This window comes from Myotis davidii, unplaced genomic scaffold, assembly GCF_000327345.1.
Source record: "Myotis davidii unplaced genomic scaffold, ASM32734v1 scaffold37, whole genome shotgun sequence".
Lineage (NCBI taxonomy): Eukaryota > Metazoa > Chordata > Mammalia > Chiroptera > Vespertilionidae > Myotis > Myotis davidii.
In genome coordinates, this window is record NW_006289395.1 from 855521 (window position 1) to 874424 (window position 18904).

The 18904-nt window shown below is 53.2% G+C and overlaps 2 protein-coding genes and 2 non-coding genes across 4 annotated transcripts in view; 1 reads left to right on the top strand and 3 right to left on the bottom strand.

The window, feature by feature from the left end:
- The window catches only part of HES7 (hes family bHLH transcription factor 7), a 3232-nt gene extending 2880 nt beyond the window's left edge, over positions 1 to 352 (bottom strand). The window contains exon 1 of the mRNA XM_015562528.1: positions 243 to 352. Within this exon, the coding sequence (XP_015418014.1) occupies positions 243 to 284 (42 nt within the window). The 5' untranslated portion in view covers positions 285 to 352. The remainder of the gene's footprint in view (positions 1 to 242) is intronic.
- A 1496-nt stretch (positions 353 to 1848) lies between these two features.
- TRNAG-GCC lies at positions 1849 to 1919 on the top strand. The gene has a single exon. It is a non-coding gene; the product is annotated as a tRNA-Gly (tRNA).
- Positions 1920 to 10984: 9065 nt separating this feature from the next.
- Positions 10985 to 11066, bottom strand: TRNAS-CGA. Its single transcript has one exon. It is a non-coding gene; the product is annotated as a tRNA-Ser (tRNA).
- A 1144-nt stretch (positions 11067 to 12210) lies between these two features.
- The window catches only part of PER1 (period circadian clock 1), an 11557-nt gene continuing 4863 nt past the window's right edge, over positions 12211 to 18904 (bottom strand). Inside the window, exons 13-24 of the mRNA XM_015562529.1 lie at positions 18855 to 18899; positions 18634 to 18765; positions 18304 to 18412; positions 18025 to 18196; positions 17803 to 17936; positions 17430 to 17606; positions 16631 to 16861; positions 14937 to 15547; positions 14318 to 14504; positions 13940 to 14129; positions 13471 to 13621; positions 12211 to 13107 (exon numbers count right to left, since the gene is read on the bottom strand). Of these exons, the coding sequence (XP_015418015.1) occupies positions 12838 to 13107; positions 13471 to 13621; positions 13940 to 14129; positions 14318 to 14504; positions 14937 to 15547; positions 16631 to 16861; positions 17430 to 17606; positions 17803 to 17936; positions 18025 to 18196; positions 18304 to 18412; positions 18634 to 18765; positions 18855 to 18899 (2409 nt within the window). The 3' untranslated portion in view covers positions 12211 to 12837. The remainder of the gene's footprint in view (positions 13108 to 13470; positions 13622 to 13939; positions 14130 to 14317; positions 14505 to 14936; positions 15548 to 16630; positions 16862 to 17429; positions 17607 to 17802; positions 17937 to 18024; positions 18197 to 18303; positions 18413 to 18633; positions 18766 to 18854; positions 18900 to 18904) is intronic.

Sequence of the window (18904 nt, forward strand, 5' to 3'; positions counted from 1 at the left end):
CCCCGCCCGCGTCCCCGCGACCGCAAGCCGCCAACTCCCGCGACCCAAACCCCAGCCCGGTGCTTCTGCCGCCCACGCGGGTCCTGCCTGACCCTGTCCCCCTCCTCCAGGCTTTGCAGCTTCCTCCCCAGCTCCGGGCTCCGCGGGTCTCCGGTGCGTATCGCCCCCTGCAGCCCCGCTCTCAGAGACACGGTCCCCTGCCCGGACCAGGGATCTCGGCTCCCTCTTCTCCCGCCGCTCACCTTGGGGCCGTCCCTATTCTCGGCTCGATCCCGGGTGACCATCGCTCCTCCGGACCCTGGTGTGGACGAGCCCCTGCTCCTTGCACCTTATATCCCTCAGGCTCCCGGGGGCGGGGGGGGGGGCCAGGACCCGCCCTCTTAGGCACCCGGATCCCTCCGGCCTGGCCCCAGGCACGAGGCTCCCGGAAAGGGGAGGAGCGCTGGGGGGAGGGGAGGGCGTGGAACGGGCCTGGAGTGTGGGAAATGAGGGGTCAGCGGAGCACCAGCTGTTTTAAGGACCATAAGGCTGTATAATGAGGCGGGCCCAGCTGAAGGGAGGAGGTTATTAGGGGGGAGAGAGTTCAGGTGATTTGGGGTCAGAATTTGCCACCAGAATCGCAGCTAGTTTGGGAGGTCACCGTACCCCCGCTGACAGTGAAAAAGAAGTGAGCACCCCTCGGCCCCTAGGCTGGATCTTACACATCTTCACCCCAATTATCCTGCTTAAAATAAGAAGAGAGCTAACGGGTGGGAGGCGGATCTATCTTATTCAGCTGGGTTCTGCCTGGAGGGGGAGGAGACGCGCTGTGAGATCGAAGGCGTCGTATTTAATTAGAGGTATGCGCTCGAGGTCCAGCTCACCCCTGCAGGATCTAGTGGGGGAACCACGCGTGTTATCAAGTAACTGTTACAGAATTAAAGTAGGTAACCGGGAAGAAGACCGTCCTGAGGGGCGTCTGGACTGGGGCGAGGGGAACCTCAAGGAAGAGGAAGCAAAGCACGGGCAGGAGGGGGAGAGATCTTTCCATTTACAAGTATTTGATTTTTAAAAAGGTGGGAGATTCGGGCGTGTGGCTGCCAGGACACCTGACACGAGTGCGCCCGCTCCCAGGAACCTCCTGGTAACTATAGGGGAGCAGGGGGCAGGCAGTTTTCTTAAAGGGACAAGAAAGGGATACAAAAAAGGGACCTACACCCTCCCCAAACCAAGACCATGACCCTCTGCAGAATGAGGCGACTTCAGGGGGAAACGATCGATGAGGTAAAATCAGAGATTGAACAGGACCGCAAGAGTGCTAGCGACAAGGAGACGTCAAGACAAGGTTGGAGACCAAGTCGGAAGAGAGACGCGGAGTAGGGAGCGGATGAGACTCCGCCTGGCCCTCCCCGTGCCCTTCCACAACTTGATATTCTTCACGGAGCCAACCCTGCCAAAGCCCGAGCCCGCAGGGACGCAGACCTTGGGGAGGGCGCTCCCATTTGGGTTCAGGGCCCCCAGCATTCCCACCTCCCCGTACCTGGGCCAAATGGGAACGCAGATGTGTGGCCCCAGTAGCCCCCGCCGCCCCCCTCCTTGGGAACCTGGGCTCAGGCTGAGTTTTTCTCACCTGCACGCGAGGTTTGGGGGCCCCGGGCTGTTCGCACCCGGGTGTGGGGCCGCCCCTGGCCATATGGGGCGACTTTATGGCCCAGTGGCCGTATCCGGGAGAGAGGAAGGATGGCTGGGTTGCTCCACCCACCTGAACTATTCAGACCCACTCTTTCGCTAGGTCCCTCGCTGACACAACCCGCCTGATCACCGCTACGTTGACCTCTTATAAGCTCTGGTGAAGCCAAGCTAGAGCGCGCATTGGTGGTTCAGTGGTAGAATTCTCGCCTGCCACGCGGGAGGCCCGGGTTCGATTCCCGGCCAATGCAACGTTCCCTTTATTTTTCCTTTTTCACAACAAAAACTGAAAGAAGTTTGATATTTCTCTGAGAGGCACCTTTCATTAATATTTTCACCACATATTAATATATTACTTTTTACTATACTGAAGGGTTTGAGGCTCTGGTGGAGATCTTGATTCCATACCTCCTCCCACGTCCATCCTCCCACCCAGGGGGTCCTGCTGCCTTGCCCACCACTCCCTTCGCCCCCAGCCCCCGCACCTCCGCAGGCGTGACCCTGAGAAAGGGCACAGCGCTCGAATCCCTGCCGCGGGGGTCCTCTGGGCCCTCCGCGGGGGAGGGGCGAGGTCTTCCCGCCCCCTGCGCTCTATCTAATCCCCTTGCTCTTCTTTCCATCTCTCCGCCTCGCTCGCTCTCTCTGTCCTACCTCCTGCTCTCTCTGAAGCGCCCTTTCTTTTTCCGAGTCCAAGGGTCTCGGCCTTCGGTGTCTTGCAGTCTTTCTGTGTTGGGTACCTCTTGGCGTCTCTGTCTCTGTATATTTCACGTTCTTTCCAGGTCTCTTAGCAACTTTTGCGCTCACCTCTGGGTCTTTAGTTGTCTCTGCGTTTTTGATCCGGGATCTCTCCAGCTTCTCCGTCTCTCTCTGCGTCTGCGTCTCGGTGGCTGGATGTCTCTGGGATCTCTCGGCTTCCTTCGGGTCTCTGTCCCCTGCCCGCACTCTGCGCTCCCACGCTCCTGACATCCCCTGGGAAGCTCGCTCACACCTCCGGGGTCCTGCCACCTCCCCGCCCGCCCCTTCCCGGGGGCTTTGATCCCGCACGCGTCGCGCCAGCGGGAGGCCCGGCGCCCCCGCCAGCTGCCGCGGCCACTCTTAAGCGGAGGCGGGGCGGCTGGGTCCCCCCGCTGGCCGCGCGGGTTTCAGGTCTTCCGGCGGGGCTGGCCCCCCTCCGCGCCCCTCCTCCTGGATCCGTCTCCGGCAGCTGCCTCGGCTGTGCTGCGGCTGCGTCCCGGCCTGGTCTGCCTCGGTCCCTCTCTCTGGAGCTTGGCCTGGGCCCGGGTCCCTGCCGCTGGTTTCTGTCCCCTGTCCCTCTCAGTTGTCTGTTTCATCTGGGACCGGTCTGGGTCTTTCTCGTCTCTGGATTGTGTCAGTGAATGGCACGCTCTCTTCTCGATTCTAAGGCGGGACAGTGGCCCCCAGAAGGAAACTGTACAACAGTCGGAGCATCTGTGTGTCTGTGCGCACCGCCGCTGTTACACGCACGCAGCCGGTGTTTATGGAGTGCCTCCTGTGGTGCTCTGGTTAGACTTCGAGGGAACATTGGATCTGGTCTCCCCTGAAACTTACAGTGGGCAGGGGAGACAGAAAATAACTAAGAAAGCAGAAAATAATATAAATTCAGATGCCGTGAGGCTGGGGCGGGCAAGGAACACCGGATATGGCAATGACTTGAGAGTGAGGAAGTGCTACTTTCAGTCTGGGCGTTCAGAGGCAGCCTCTATCAGGAGGTGACATTTTAGCCAGCCATGAGACCAGGCACACACACACACACACACACACACACACACAACAACAACAACAACAGCAACAACTACTACTACTACTACAGCAAAATAAATAAATAAATAAACCCAGCAAGTGCAAAGGCTCTGGGGCAGGAAAGGGGTTTGCTGGTGGGAGCTAGAGAAAGAGGGTCATTGTCCCCAGGAGGGAGGATTTTGAGCTGCAAAAATGGAAGGAATGGATTTTAGTCTAAGTGCAATGGGAAACTGGTGGAGAATTTTAATAGGAAAGTTACATTTACTGACCTTTGTATTAAAAGATCACTTTGTCTGCGGTGTGGCAGATGGAAGCACAGATATCATCTGGTTGCCAGAGCAGGCATCTAGGCAAGATATGATTGTCCTGAGGTGGTGGCCGTGGAGAGGGAAAGTGGACGCCTAGGTTTTTGGCTGAAGTACCCGGAGGTGGGTGGTGCCTTTTATTGAGAAGGGGTGGGGTGGGGGGGCGGAAAAGGTTTGGGAAGAGAAAATAACCATTTTAATTTACTCTCAGGTTAGTTGAGATCCCCTTAGACATTCAAGTGGAGAATACAGGTAGGCCAGGGATATACAAGTTTGGGGGTCAGAGCTGGAGGGTAAATACAGGGGAGTCATTGGATGGTTTTTAAGGCTATGAGACTGGGAGTACCTAGGGAGAGAATGTGGAGAGAGAAGAGGCTTAGCAAGGAGCCCTGAGGCATCCTAACACTTGAGGTCAAGTTGAGGAGGGAGAATTGTCAAAGGTGATCAGAGAGATAGCAGAAAAGCCAGGGGAGCTGGGAGTGTAGGAAACCAAGAAAAGGGAGGGTAGGAAGGAGGAGGGAGCAGTCAGCTCTAGCTAAGCTATTGGGAAGTCAAGGAAGAAGAGAGAAAAGCGATCACTGGTTTAGCACAGGTGCCTGGGTGAGAGTGGCTGCGCATCCCAGTGAGTGGGGTGAGGTAAGAATGGGAAGTGAAGGCAGAGGGACAGCAGATGTTGACAAGTTTTGCTGTGAATGGTGAGCATACCAATGTGTGGCAAGTAGACGAAGTTTGCTAGAAAGGGTTTGGGGAGGGTGGGAATAAAAAAAAAAAGGGAGGCAGAGGGCCGGGGTTGCTCGGGGTGGGGGAGGATGAGGCAAGTTATCGCAGGTGCTTTCATTTTCTCAAAGAAGAACGAACCAAGCTCCTCTCTGGAGGGGAGACGCTACAGGTTGTTTGAAGAGAAAGGGGTGAAATGTTCATTTCGATCTAGGAAAGCAAAGCTTCTAAGCGATGAGCCTAGGATTTCTAGGCAGGTGGAGAGTCCGTCCGAGATCTGGGATCAAACATTGGAGTTTCAGAGGCCAATTCACCGTGAAGCTAAAGCAGTTGAGGCTTCAGGACCCCTCACTTACACAGGCCTCTGGGAGGGCCTAGCAACGCCTTCACATGGCCATATGCTTCTGTCATATTTGCAAATTGAAGATATTTTTAACTGTCAAAGGTAAAGACCACTGTCACCTTCCACTCTGCTTTCCCTCGGTCACATTCCCGCTGCCCCCGCTGTGGGCATTTGGGGGGATCCAGGTATGGAGAAGGTGAGTTGGGAAGACCCAAGATTTACATTTTTGTGGGATGTGTTACTGTGGCTCCCAGTCATTCCACATCCAGGTGAGTAAGCCTAGCCGTCCTGGTGTAGGAATGGCTTCCAGGAACACTATCGCCTGTGCCCATTCACCAGGCTTCGTGCGGTGAAGGTGCAAAGTCAGAGGGCACATATGATAATAGAGGAGAGACAAGATTCAGGATAGAGTTGTGATCTGTTTCACTCTAAATACTTTCTGTATTGCCCACCGGTTTGGCTCAGTGAATAGAGCATCAGCCTGTGCACTCAAGGGTCCCAGGTTCGATTCCGGTCAAGGGCATGTACCTTGGTTGCGGGCATGTCCCCAGTAGGGGGTGTGCAGGAAGCAGCTGATCGATGTTTCTCTCTCATCGGTGTTTCTAACTCTCTATCCCTCTCCCCTCCTCTCTGTAAAAAATCAATAAAATATATATTTAAAAAAATATCCCTTCTTGCTACACACACACACACACACACACACACACACTCACTTCAGGCCCCCCAGTTGGGGTCCAGTGATTTTTCTCCAGCCACTGTTCCTGTGCAGATGTGGCTCTGAGGACATCCTACCCCCACCCCAGCATTTATGGGGTGTTGGATAGGGTCTCTGTGGGTCTGGCATGCCTCCGTGTCAGTGTGGGCCTATATGTATGTCTGTTTGTGTCTGTGCACACGGCGTGTGTATGAATATCTGGGTCTCCAGCCTCTTCCTGGCCATGCTCTCGACACTGGGCCACTGGGCTTGGGAGAGCGGAGCTCGTGTCCCACACGTGCTGGGTCCATAGAGAGGCAGAGGGCAAGGTGGAACTGAGACAGCACAGCTGGGCCAGTTGTCTGAGCTTCCCCTCCCTGCTGTGATACCTCCCCAGGCCTGGGTTCCAGGGCTCAGCTCCTCCCTCTTTGTTCTTCAAAGGGAAAGCTGGCTTCCTGGGACCCCCCTGGGTCCTGGGTAGGGGGAGTGGCTAGGGTTGCATCCTGGGGGTTGGGGGTTGGGAAGTAGGAGGCCCAGGCCGCTGGGCCAAAGGAAGAATCAGGATAGAAGACCTTCACATATCCCCAAACAAAACAAACAATACTCCTTGCTCTTAGAATCATACACTTCTTGTGGGGCAAACAGTCCAGTGAACATTGTACGAAACTTCTCTTTTGTTGGATGATGGTAAGTGCTAGGGGGAAAAGTGAGGCAGGGAGTGGAGAGTGAGAACTGCAATTTTAGACGGTATGGTCAAGGAAGGACTCATTGAGGTGAAATGTAAGGTGAGGTCAAACTGCAGGGCTGCCTGGGGGAAGAACACTCCAGGCAGAGGGATTTTACCTACAGAGAGGCCTCGAGGGACAACATGCCTGGTTTGTCAGAAGAACAGACAGCAGCAGGGCCGGCATAGGCTTGGTTGGAATGGAGGCAGCAAGTGCAGAGGTTGTAGGAGGTAAGACTGGAGCCATCATGGGAAGGCTGGTTATGAAGGACCATCTATTCTAGACCAGTGATGGCGAACCTTTTGAGCTCGGCGTGTCAGCATTTTGAAAAACCCTAACTTAACTCTGGTGCCGTGTCACATATAGAAATTTTTTGATATTTGCAACCATAGTAAAACAAAGACATATTTTTGATATTTATTTTATATATGTAAATGCCACTTAACAAAGAAAAATCAACCAGAAAAATGAGTTCGCGTGTCACCTCCGACACGCGTGTCATAGGTTCGCCATCACTGCTCTAGGCCCTGAGAAGACTTTGTCAGGACTCACTCATCTCGCAGTGAGATGAGAAGCCAGTGAAGGGCTTTTTCTCTGTTTGCTTTTTTTATATAATTTTAAACTTTAAAAGTTATAATAATAATACAAGAATGCCTGTATAGCCAAAACTGGTTTGGCTCAGTGGATAGAGCGGATAGAGCTTCGGCCTGCGGACTGAAAGGTCCCAGGTTTGATTCCGGTCAAAGGACATGTACCTGGGTTGCGGGCACATCCCCAGTAGGAGATGTGCAGGAGGCAGCTGATCGATGTTTCTCTCTCATCGATGTTTCTAGCTCTCTCTATCTCTCTCCCTTCCTCTCTGTAAAAAATCAATAAAATATATTTTTAAAAAAGAATGCCTGTATACTCTTTTCCCAGGTCTATTAACTATGTACATTTGTCCCCTTCACCTTATCACTGCCCTCTAAATAGAAAATATCTGTTTTCTGAACACAAACTCAGTGTGTGTTTCCTAAGAACAAGGACATGTCTAGCACAATAGTATGTAATAGGACAAAAATCAATATCAGGAGATGAAAATTAATATAATACTATTATTTAATCCCCGATCCATATTCAGATTTCCTCAAGTGTTTCCATGACATCCTTTAAGCTCTTTTTCCCAATCCAGGGTCACATGTTGCATTTAGTCGTTATGTCTCTTCAGTCTTATTTAATCTGGAAGAATCTTTTTTTTTTAACATTTAAAGAATATTATTTTAATCATATGCTTTTCTTCAAACAAAGAAAAATTATTTACTTTAGAACCTGGAGATTTTAGTGGAATATTGATTAGCAGGTGAGTAACTTTGGGACGTAAGTTTTACTCTATAAACTTAGGTCTAAGTGAAATGACAAAATTTTATTGTGTAGTTTCCTTTTTCCTAGAGTCAATACTTGCTTTGTTTTTTTGGTTTCTTTAGTTTTCTATAATGTATTATTAATCTTTACCCAAGCTCAACTTAAACTCTCCAGTGTGAGCAAACCGGGCACATAACCCATCAATTTCAGCTTTAACAATTATTTAAAACAGCAATCATGAGAGAGAATCACCGATCAGCATACTGCTCCCACCTGGACGGGTTTCTGCTTCTCTTTGCTCCACAGCTCCTGGGGTGTTCTTCATCATCACCCCGAGAATTCCCTTCACGTCTTTTTTTTGTATTAGGCTCTGGGTTTCTTGTAAGTCATGTCCTCTTGCCTTACTTGCTCTGTTTTGGCGTTATGCAGTCTCTAGTTGGCTTTGAGAAGGAATGGATGGGATTTTTCTTTTTAAACATGACATGTCTGAAAATGTCTTCACCTAATTTAATTGATAGTTTGGTTATCAAATTCTAATCTGGAAGAATCTTTGTTGTTCTTGAGCTTCACAGTTCTGCAGAGTTCAGGATCGTCATTTTGTAGAATGTCCTTCAGTTTGGCTTGTCAGATGGTTCTCCGTGGTTAAATTCAAATTATTCAGTTTGTGCATTTTTGGCAGAAATGTCACCCAGAAGTGATGTTATGTCTTTCTCAAAGCATTCCTTCAGAAGACAGGTGTCAGTTTGTCCCAATATTGAGATATTGTCTTTGATCATGTGGTGAAAGTGGTGTTTGCCTGGGTTCTCCACCGTAAAGTAACTATTTCCTTATAGTAGTAATTAACATGTAATTTGTGGGAAGATACTTTGAGATTCCTTAACGCCTCATCCAAAAAGTTCACCCACTAATTTAGTGTCCATTGATGATTTCCAACTTTAGTACTCCCTCTATACTTATTAGTTGGCAATTTACTGTAAAAAGAGCTTTCAGTTTTCCTCTCCTTTATTTATTTATACTGATATGAACTTTAGATTCTTATTTGACTCAATGATCTGTAATCCACCACAATCATTATTTATTTTATGCTCAGATTGTCCCAGATTTTGACTTCAGTCCCTAATTACTGTGTCTTTTTTATATAAACCCAATATTCTTTGAGTATCTCTTTACTTTCTGGCAACAAAATGTTTAAAAGATAATCTCATAATTTTGAAACCCCAGCCCTGAAATCAGCCTTTTCCCCAAGGAGCTCTGATTCGTTTTAACAGCGTGATATTCAGTAACCAAGATCTGACACTTGGTGTACTTACCACTATCACTAGTTGTGTATCATTCCTGTGAGGCTCTCCCAGTGGGCAGAGCTAAGAAATATATGTACGTGTGTACGCGAATGCATGTATTTCTTTTTTTAAATATATTTTTATTGATTTCAAGAGAGGAAGGGAGAGGGAGAGAGATATAGAAACTACAATGGTGAGAGAGAATCATTGACCAGCTACTTCCTGCACACCCTCCATGGGAATAGAGCCTGCAATCCAGGCATGTGCCCTTGACCGGAATCGAGCCCAGGACCAATAGAACCCAGGACCCTTTAGTCTACAGGCTGACTATCTATCCACTGTGCCAAACTTGCTAGGGCTGTGTTTATGTCTTTATCTATATATTAAAAGGAAGAAATTCATAGATACTCCATTGAAAGAAGAGAGGAATGAAAACCATTTATTTTTTACAAAGAATCACTTTGACCCTGGTTGGTTGCTCAGTGGTTAGAGCATCCGGCCACACACCAAAAGGTCTTGGGTTCTATTCCCGGCCAAGAGCATGTACCTGGGTTGAAGGTTCAATCCCCGCTCCACTGGCAAGTGCAGGGGGAGGGAGCAACCAGTTAATATGTCTCTCTCACATCTATGTTTCTCTCTCTCCCTCCCTCCCTTCTACTCTCTCTAAAAACCAATGGAAAAATATCCTCGGGTAAGGATTAACCAAAAAACCTTTTTTTTAAATCACTTTGCTCAATGTGTTCAGAATAGACTGTAAGGGAACAAGAAACAAGAGCAGATAATCGGGGTGAAAGATGAGGGTGGCTTGGGCCAGGGTGTAGTGGTGCAGTAGTCCATTTTTTTTTACATATTTTAAATAAGAAGTTGCTGACATTCAACGTGCAGTGTGTGAGAGAAGAATCAGAGAGGATCCTAAGGTTTTTAGTCTGACCAACTGAAGAAATGGAATGTCCATTAACCCAGATGGAAAGACTACAGGTGGAGCAGGTTTTGGGAAGACACATTAGGAGTTTGGTTTGGACATTTTAAGTTTGTTATTGCCAACTAGATATTCACGTGGAACTGATATGTAGGCAATACTATATATACATCTGTAACTCATTGAACAGTGTTGGAGCTAGAGATGAGAATTTTGGATGTATTAATGTAGAGATCCAAGAGATGATGAGTCAGCAAAGGAGTTTGTGAATGAACTGCTAATGACCTAGAAGGAATCTCAGAAGAGTGTGGTGTCTTGGGAGGCAAGTGAAGAGAGCGTTTCTCAGAGGGAGTAAGCATCTGTGTCAATTGGTCATTTGGTAAGCTTCACCAAGGCAGCTTTGATGAATGGGGGCAGGAGCACCTGATTGGAGAGAGTTCCAAGGAGACTGGGAAAATGGAATTGGAGGCAGTGGGTATAACGTTGCAGGAGAGGGGAACAGAGAAATGGAGGGATAGACGAAGGGGAACATGAGGTCAAGATAGCTTCTGTTGTCTTGCTTACTCTAAATTGGAATACATTTTAGTCTGTAGGCTGGTGGGAATAATCCAGTTAGAGGGGAAATCTGATGGGATGGGAAAGAGAGCAATGTTCGTGAGCCCTTGTGGGCCAGAGGGAAATGGTGATCTACTTAGTAAGTGTAGAGAGGTTGGTGGTAAGTGGAAGGATTCATCCACAGTGCTGAGGGAGAGGAAGGAAGGGTCTGTGGCCACAGACAGGTAGGTAGGTAAGCAGGCAGGTAGGTGCGATTGTGGATATCGATGGTAAAATCTCTTCAGAATGCCTTATTTTCTCAGTGAAAAAGGAAATAAAATTGAGGGGGGATGCAGGGATTTATGGTTTGGAGTGAAAGGAAACAAAATAGTACAGAAGGGTTGCAAGGTGAATGAATTACAGAAATGTAATACGATTGATCAATGGACTTGAGGAATCACCTGAGTTTGGTGGAATTACGAATTCAAATTGGCAGTTAAAAGGCTTCTGCAGGACACAACCTTCGGAAATGTAGGGAAGACTCTAAAGCCTGCAAGCGGGCGTTCATGGAGTGGTCACGGGTGATTGAGTCTCTGAGTTCGAGAATAAATGCAGGATCTTCTCCAAGGAAAGAAATGACTGGGAAAACAAATTCCTCTTCTTCCGAAGGCAGTATTCACATTCCCAAAACTACTGGCGCTGTGAGCAGGATTCGAACCTGCGCGGGGAGACCCCATTGGATTTCGAGTCCAACGCCTTAACCACTCGGCCATCACAGCCACAAGGGGCCCTACGTCTGCACAACTATAGCTGTCTATAAAGAGGTTTGCCCCTGGCCGATCCCGCCCCGCTTCCACCCCGTTATCTCGAGATATTTTGCATATGGACCTGGACTGGATGCTGCTGGCCGCGCCAGCTCTGCATCAGGCGTCAGCAGCCCCGTGGGCGCAACTTTCCTGTTCTCCTTCCTCGCACGGAGCCAAGTGTGGCTCCGTCAAAATAAGCCCAAATCGGCCCCAAACCCTTGAAAGCAAAGTGATGCTCGATTGCGAGAAGCCTTTTGGAGGCGGAAATGCGCTCGCCCCTCAGCAATAATAGAATACTGGCAACTGGGCCCGGTACCGCTGGGATTCGAATCCAGGATCTCCTTTTTGCGCAGGCACTTTATTGATTGTAGAGAGGAAGAGCGAGACATTGATTTGTTGTTCCACGTATTTATGCGTTCATTTGATTCTTGTATGTGCCCTAACCAGGGATCCAAGGGCAACGTTGGTGGACCCGGATGATGCTCTAACCGAGCTCCCCAGCCCGAGCTGGACCGGAGCTTTAACCAGCTAAGCCATGGCGCCATGCCAAGCTGGTACATCTGCAGGTAGACGAGCTATTTATGTGGGAAATAGCGAAAGCTAATTGCAGAACAATGGCTGTTCCGAGTCCGCAGTGACTCAGCCCTTTCAAAGGTTTCCCTTCCCAAAGGTTTTGCGATTTGAACCTCAAAGCTAATGCTCCGCCCCTCCTCCTTCCACACTTTTGGGGGCCAACTTGACCACGCACGGGTTCGTGACTCCTCCCTTAGCCACCTAACACCTTCAGGCCTCCTGTGTGGGGACAGAGGTCAGACACCAGCAGGCCGCGTCTCCCCTTGTCTCGGGCTGACACGGTGGTGCTTGCCCAAGCCCCCAGCCACAGGTTGCTTCTCACGTCTCCTTCCCTGCACAAAGGCAGCCGAGGTAACGCTAGTGGCCAGCGCAGGGTTTGAATTAGGTGGAGATTTAGCAGGCTCAGCACAGCCCCTCAGCGGGAAAGGGTGTGGGAGAAGAGGGACAGGAATTGCTCGCTCTCACTACAACCTTCCTGGAAGCAGAGCCACGCCTCCTCACGAAGACCTCCTCTTACCCAACCCCAAACTTTATTCCACAAAGCCCTGGGTTTTATTTTTATTTTTTGTATTAAAAATATTAACAGACACAATATCAAAAACACAAACGTCTTAGGTAGAGGGTACAGCTGAGAACGCCTGGGTCCCACCTGAGGGGCAGCACCAGGGACTCCATGGTCCACCAACCTCCCCCACCCTGAGGGGCAGCACCAGGGACCCCATGGTCCACCACCTCCCCCATCCTGGAGCAGCTAGAGGTTTGGACCACTGGCTCCTGCTTGAGCCCGGGGCCCTCCTTCTCCCACCTGGGGAAGAGGTAGGAGAGGACTGCCTCCCCCAATAAATAAGTGCAGCCCCCACCCTTGGTTCCCAAGACTAGGGCTCAGCTGGGACTTGGAGAGGCCACCTCAGCAGCCTGTCAGCAACCCTGTCCAGGGAAGAAAGGACTCAGCAGGGGTGGGAGCTGAGGCTTCTCTGGAGAGTTCCACCCTTTGTGCCCTAGAGGCCAGAGGCAGCCCCTGGATCTGGGCGGATGGTGACGGGGGTCCAGCCCCCATAGCGGGAGAAGCTGGGACAGTTTGCTATTGGTTGGTCCAGCCACATCTGAGTTCTGGGAGTTGGATGTGGAAGAAGCTTCTCATGTACTCCTAGAGGCGGCCTCCAGATGTAGTTCAGCTGGTGCCATTTTCTGTGGCAGGTAAGGCTGGACTGGATGAGCTCCCACCTTGTTCCTCCTCCTCCATGGCCAGGTCCTGAAAGCTTGAGACCCCAGCCCCAGCTTGGGCCTGGGCCTCATCTCTGCCCTCATCCTCACAACTGCCACCACCACCTTCGCCTCCACCCTCCTCCATGGGCTCCAGCCCCAATCCATCCAGTCCTGAGAAGAGTGGGTCTTCAGGGTGGCCAAGGTTTTGGGTGCTACTAGCGCAGTCCACACAGGCCTTGGAGAGAAAGAGGGGGTGAGTCAGGCATGGTTCTCCCACTGATGACCCACTACCCCAGCTCCCTGAGTACTTCCCAAAATGTACTCCGAGAAAATACTAGTCCACATAGATGCACGTGGGCCAAGATTGGAAAATCCACTGTACCCTGTATCCAGACCTCACTATGGGATAGTCACAATGTTCATTAGCATGACTACAAAAACTCATGCGGTGTAATACTATATAACCTAGCAGCAAACTCAGTAAAATTAAGATCCTTTAGAATAATCCAATGACAGTAAAGGGAATCAGCCCTTAGCCTCTATCCTCTTGACCTGAGTTCAACTCTTTCTTCTCCCTCCTACCCCAGGCTTCTCTCACCATCACATCAAGGACCCGAGGCAGCTGGCCCTTCCGGACCCAGGAGTGCACGGCACCCAGTTCCCTCCGCTGGTCCTCCGAAAACCGAGGCTGCTGCTTTTGCATGGCCCGGAGCCGCTCCCGGTCCTGCTTCAGCACCGAGGCCATGTCCCTGCCCAGGGAAGGGGTTCAGAAGGTAAAAGCTGGGAGGTGGAAGCAGGGCCCATGAGGCTGGCATTCTTCCGCTACCACAACTCCCCACCCACTGCCTCATGCTCCTCCCCTGAGGAGTTCAGGGCCTGCAAGACCAGGAGAGCTGCCCTCAGCCTGGGAGAAACTAATGAGAGGCTCCACCAGGCAAGGGATGGAACAGAGAGCCATAGAGGAGAGCCAGCCCCAGAAAAGAAAACCCCAAGTTGGCTGGGAAGTGAGGCTGGGCCAGCCTCTCCACTTCTTTGAAAGGGTGCCAAGGAGGCCTCAAACTCCTCACCTGGAGGGCACCTGGTAGGTCATCATGACACGCTGGTCAGCATTGGCCATGAGCAGCCAGATGGGATCCTGGAGCACGTACTTAATGACCTGGTCCCCGGGCTCAGCCTTGGCCTGGGCAGCCCCAGCCTCAGCTTCAGAAGAGTCGATGCTGCCGAAGTACTTGCTTGTGTGGCTACTCTGACTGCTTCCTATAAAGCAGGGTGCCAGCCAATGAAGTCAGGCCAGGTACTCCCACCTCCCTCAAGGCCACATATCCAGCCCACTGGCCTCAGGAACCTAAGCAGGGCATGGCCCAGGCTGCTCAGCTAACGTGGGGCCTGGACTCCTAACTCCCCCGTCACTGTTCTACCTTCGGAGGTATGGTGGGGGCACTCACGTGTGATGCTGGCTGAGGTGCTGCCCCCTTCATGGGAGCCTGAACCAGACCCAGAGCCCAAGCCAGAGCCCAAGGAGCCTGAGGCAGCAGAGCCTGTGCCCGAGCGAGAGTCCTCTTGCAGCAACAATTCCAGGAGGTCACTGGAGCCCGAAAGTGCATCCTGATTGGAGGACTCAGTTACCTCCACCTGGTGGGGGGACCGGGAAAATTAAGGGATCAACACCTCGCTTTCCCTTCAACTGCTTCCACTGGTTGGGGAGCACACCCAACCCAAGCGGTCTCTGATCCTACTCCACGACACTGGGGCCAGAATGAGGGAGCAGAGAGCTGGCGCAGAGTAGGGACATGATGCTGAACCATTTCCAAGTGGCAGATGCACTCTCAGAAGTTACTGGGATGTCCGCACCACCTGTCAGACAAACAGGACTGTCCCCCTCACAGATAGGCAGCTGGTTTCCGCCTTATTCAGAAATTCAGCTGGGGTCTCCCACCCGCCACACCACCTTCTGGAGATGAGGTGCAGGCAGGCAGAGGGCAGGCAGCAACACAGGGTAGAGGAGGAGTAAGGGGAGAAGGGCTGTGTGGGGCTGCAAGAGGATGTGGGGGGACCCGTGCTCACCAGTCTGGCCTCTGGCTCAGCAGTCTCCTCACTGGGAGGCAGGGGCCCAGCATTGCTCCCAGGGCCCCCTGCAGCAGCACCCCCCTCAACACGGAGGGACTCCTCAAGCTGCAGCAGATTTAGCTGGAGTGGGGAGCTGCACCTCGAGTTGAATAGTGGAGAGTCTGGGCGGTGGGGAGGGCTGGGGGCTAGGGGGGGCAGGGATGGAGAAGGGGAGTGGGACACAGGGGTAGGGGGACCCTCGGCAGGAGTCTGAGGTACCCCACAGGGATAGCTGGGTGGCGTAGGGAACAGATAGTTAGGTAGCACCAAGGCTACAACTGGGGTCACCAGGGGGGCAGGAAAAGCTGCAGGGGACACAGATGTGGGGGCCGGGGAAAGAGGCTGGGGACCATCTCGGGGGGAGAATACTGGGAGCGGGTAGGGCTGTACCACAGCTGGGAAGGGAGTAGCGGCTGGTGGTGGGGGCCAGGGGGCAGAGGGTGGGACAGATGAGGGGTGGGACACATAGCAGGGGGCTTCCACCCGAGGGATCTGGTGGTGACGTGAGCGCTTGGCTTTAGACCGGCAGTGGTATCGGCGGCTGGGGGGCGTGCGGCCATGGTGGCAGCCTGTAGGGAGAGACCAGGGTTAGCAAGGGCCTCAACCTAGGTTTAGCGCCCCTGCCACTTACTGCCCTGCCATTCTAACCAGGGAGAGGGCAGGCGAAGGCCCTAGAGAGTTTGGCTTCTCAGACTGCACAGAACAGAGGGGACTCTGGGGAGGTGGGAGCCTCCAGGCAAGAATCACAGGAGGCAAGGACAGGGGGGTTTATTGAGAAAGGAGCGGGGAAAGGAAAGGGTACATGAGGGGCTGAGGGGTTGAGCTGGGGGTGTGCAGATGGGAGGAGCAGGGTGGTCCATAAACGAATGGGTGGGAGGCTTCGGTCCATGCGTCAAACTCCCTCAGGCACTGCCAGTGTTGGCGCTCCTTCTGCCAGTCAAGGCCATGCTCTGTCTAGCTCTTGATAAAGCGAAGAGATGGGCAGGAAAGCCGGTTCCTGAGCCCTGTGTCCGCCTACAGGCGGCCTCCCTCGGGCATCTGCTGGCCTGCCGCCTGCCCCCTGAAGCCTGACCCCACCTGGAGTGGTCCCAGCCATCCTTGCCTAGATTTGGCCCTGAGTCTGTATAGATCTCTCTCTCTCTTTCAAAATATGTTTTTATTGAGAGAGAAACATTGATGTGGGAGAAATATTGATCGGTTGCCTCCTATATGCACCCGACTGGGACCAAATCTGCAACCTGGGCATGTGCCCTAATCAGGAATTGAACTGGCGACTTTGTGGTGCACAGGATAACATTCAACCAACTGAGCCCCACTGCCAGGGCCTGTATACATCTCTTAATCAGTGACAACTGCGTCTAAGGGGGCACACTTTCTGCCCCTGCCCCCTGGCTGGACCTGAAGTAGCTTACCTGAAGCAGAGCACTTCTGCCCGCCTGACTCAATGCCAGCCCCCCAGGCTGCCCTCCTCTGGCTGCAGCCTGGTTCCCTGGCCTAGTGGGGAGACGCTAGCGAAGGGCCCATCCCTAGGCAGGGCCCAGGGCCTGGGCAACAGGGCCTCGAGCAGGAACCTCCCCCTCAAAAATCCCCTCCCCGCAACAGTCTGATCCTAGACTAGCAGAGGGCAGCTCAGAGAGGTAAAGGTTGGCTACCTCGCTCTCCAGGGGCCGAGGGAGCCATGGAGGAGCCATTGAGTCCGCGCAGCCGGCTGAGGTCCCGGAAGCGGCTGAGAAAGGCCTGCTCCTCCTTCTGTGTGTGCAGAGACAGCAAGGCCTTGGTCAGGCCCACGGGGCGGTAGGCATCTGGGGCTGGGTCAGGGGCTACTGTGGGGCTGGGGGCTGGGCATGGAGCCAGGCCAGGCAGGTCCTCCATCATGACGATGTCTGAGGAAGGCGAGATGGGATAAAGATCATCAGAATCACCTCAAGGGTTAACACCATGCCACACCTTCCCTGCCCAATAGCCTAGCCAACCCCTGGCCTCTGCCCCGCGAACCTGGGCCTTGTGTGTATCTCCTGGCCTCCTCCCCGCTGAGGACTAGCTCTGAGCCCTCTTCTCTATGCAAAGCTGTCCCAGGAGGACAGAGGATGACACCCTCCACAACTCTCAGAAGGGAAGCCCACCCCTTGGCTTCTCTTCCACATTTCCCAGGTCAATGTCCTTCAGGGTTTTTCAAGCCCTTGCCTTCTGACCATCTGTGGTCAGCACCTTGGGGATGGCGCCCACCCCATACTTTGTGAACTGACAGTAAGACAGAGGAAGCAGGGTGCGGGAAAGGCAAAGCGGCAAAGGCTGGCGGGACGGAGGCAAGGAGCGGCAGCCCCATGCTGAGACGGCGGCCTCCTTCTCTCCATTAGGGCAGAGGGGGGGGAAAGGCAGGTGGAAGGGAACTCTGGCTCAGGGACCAAGGGGAGCGGGGTACTCCCCCCTACTCCAAGCCCAAGCCCATACCCGACTCCGGGGGCTTCTTGTCTCCCACATGGACGATGGTGGAGCTGAAGCTACACTGACTGGTGACGGACACCACGCTCTCCGCCTTATTGGCCAGGGCGAGCGGGGTCAGGGTGCCTCCCACCACCGGCTCCTTCCGAGGGGTGGCCCCCTCCCCCGACAGCACTGCCGAGTGATCTGTGCAGAGAGATGGCACCAGTTACCACCACTTGCCCCACCAATCAGGAGAGGAATCCCGGGGGGGTGGGGGGGATGGATGGAAGGGAGGATTCTGGAGATCTGGAGACTGGGAGGGGGACAGGCAGAAGGGGGGAGACACAGGGCCAGCAGGCCAGCACAGGGCAGTGGGAACGGGATATGCACTGGTCTTTACCTTTCTTGGACCCCACAGGGACAGGACCTGTCCCCTGCTTGTCTTCATCAGAGGCCGAGGAGGCGGTACAGGAGGAGGAGGAGGAGGCACATTTACGCTTGATCGTGCCTGGGATGCTGCAGCTCTCCAGGTACCTGGCAACACACAAGAGGACATGGGGGCAGGGCCTAGAGTGGGGCAAGACCAGTGTCCACGTGGAAGTAGGTGCCAGACTAGCCTTACCTGAGGATGCTGTCCAGGCAGTTGATCTGCTGGTAGGAGCAACTGGAGGCTTCTTTCCTCTCAGCCTCCTCAGGGGCCACGGCTGGTGGGGCCTGGACTAGAGCAGGGTCTGCCTCCGGGTCTGGGTCTGGGGACTGGCAGTAAAGGGTCTTGGCCTTGACTGTGTCTATAGCTGGGCCGAGGAGAAAAAAAAGAGAATGAAGCTTCTCTGGGTTGGGGTGAAGGTCAGGAGACCAGCAGTCTCATTCCTCACCTACACCCACACCCCTACCAACTCACCAGGGAAGTGGGGCCGGGGAGGAGGAGGCCGAGACCGGGACTCGATAAAAAGCTGCTGCCCCTGGTGCTTCACCAGGTGCACATCCTTACAGATCTGCTGGAAGGTCACCTGTGGGACAGAGCAGGCCAGTGGTCACCATTAGGCGGGCCTGGCCAGTGTCAGGGGTGCAGGGCAACAAGAGGTACCAGTGGGGAAGCATGGAGGCCATGATGAGAGCAGGAGAAGAAAGGAGGGGGAATGAGGCAGAGCTCCTCTGGGATTGGCCATGCTGATTCCAAAAAGCAAGGGGCCTGGGAGACTAGAGGGTGTAGTGGGAAAAGAGCACTCACCGGGGCAGAAGGCCCAGGCCCCTCGGCATCACCTCCGTTGCTGTCACTAGACGAGCCAGGGCTGAAGAGAGGGCCTGGGGAAGTCACAGGGCCGACTCCACAGAGCCCCACGGCACTGGGGCTGTGCACAGGCTGAGGTAGAGAGAGGACCAGGTCAGGTGTCTACAGCCGTACAGCCCACCCCTTCCTCCTCTCCCAAGCCTCCTCTCCTCAGCTCTCACCTGTAACAGCAGCCGATGGATTTGCTCAGATAGCTCCTGGATATCAGGGC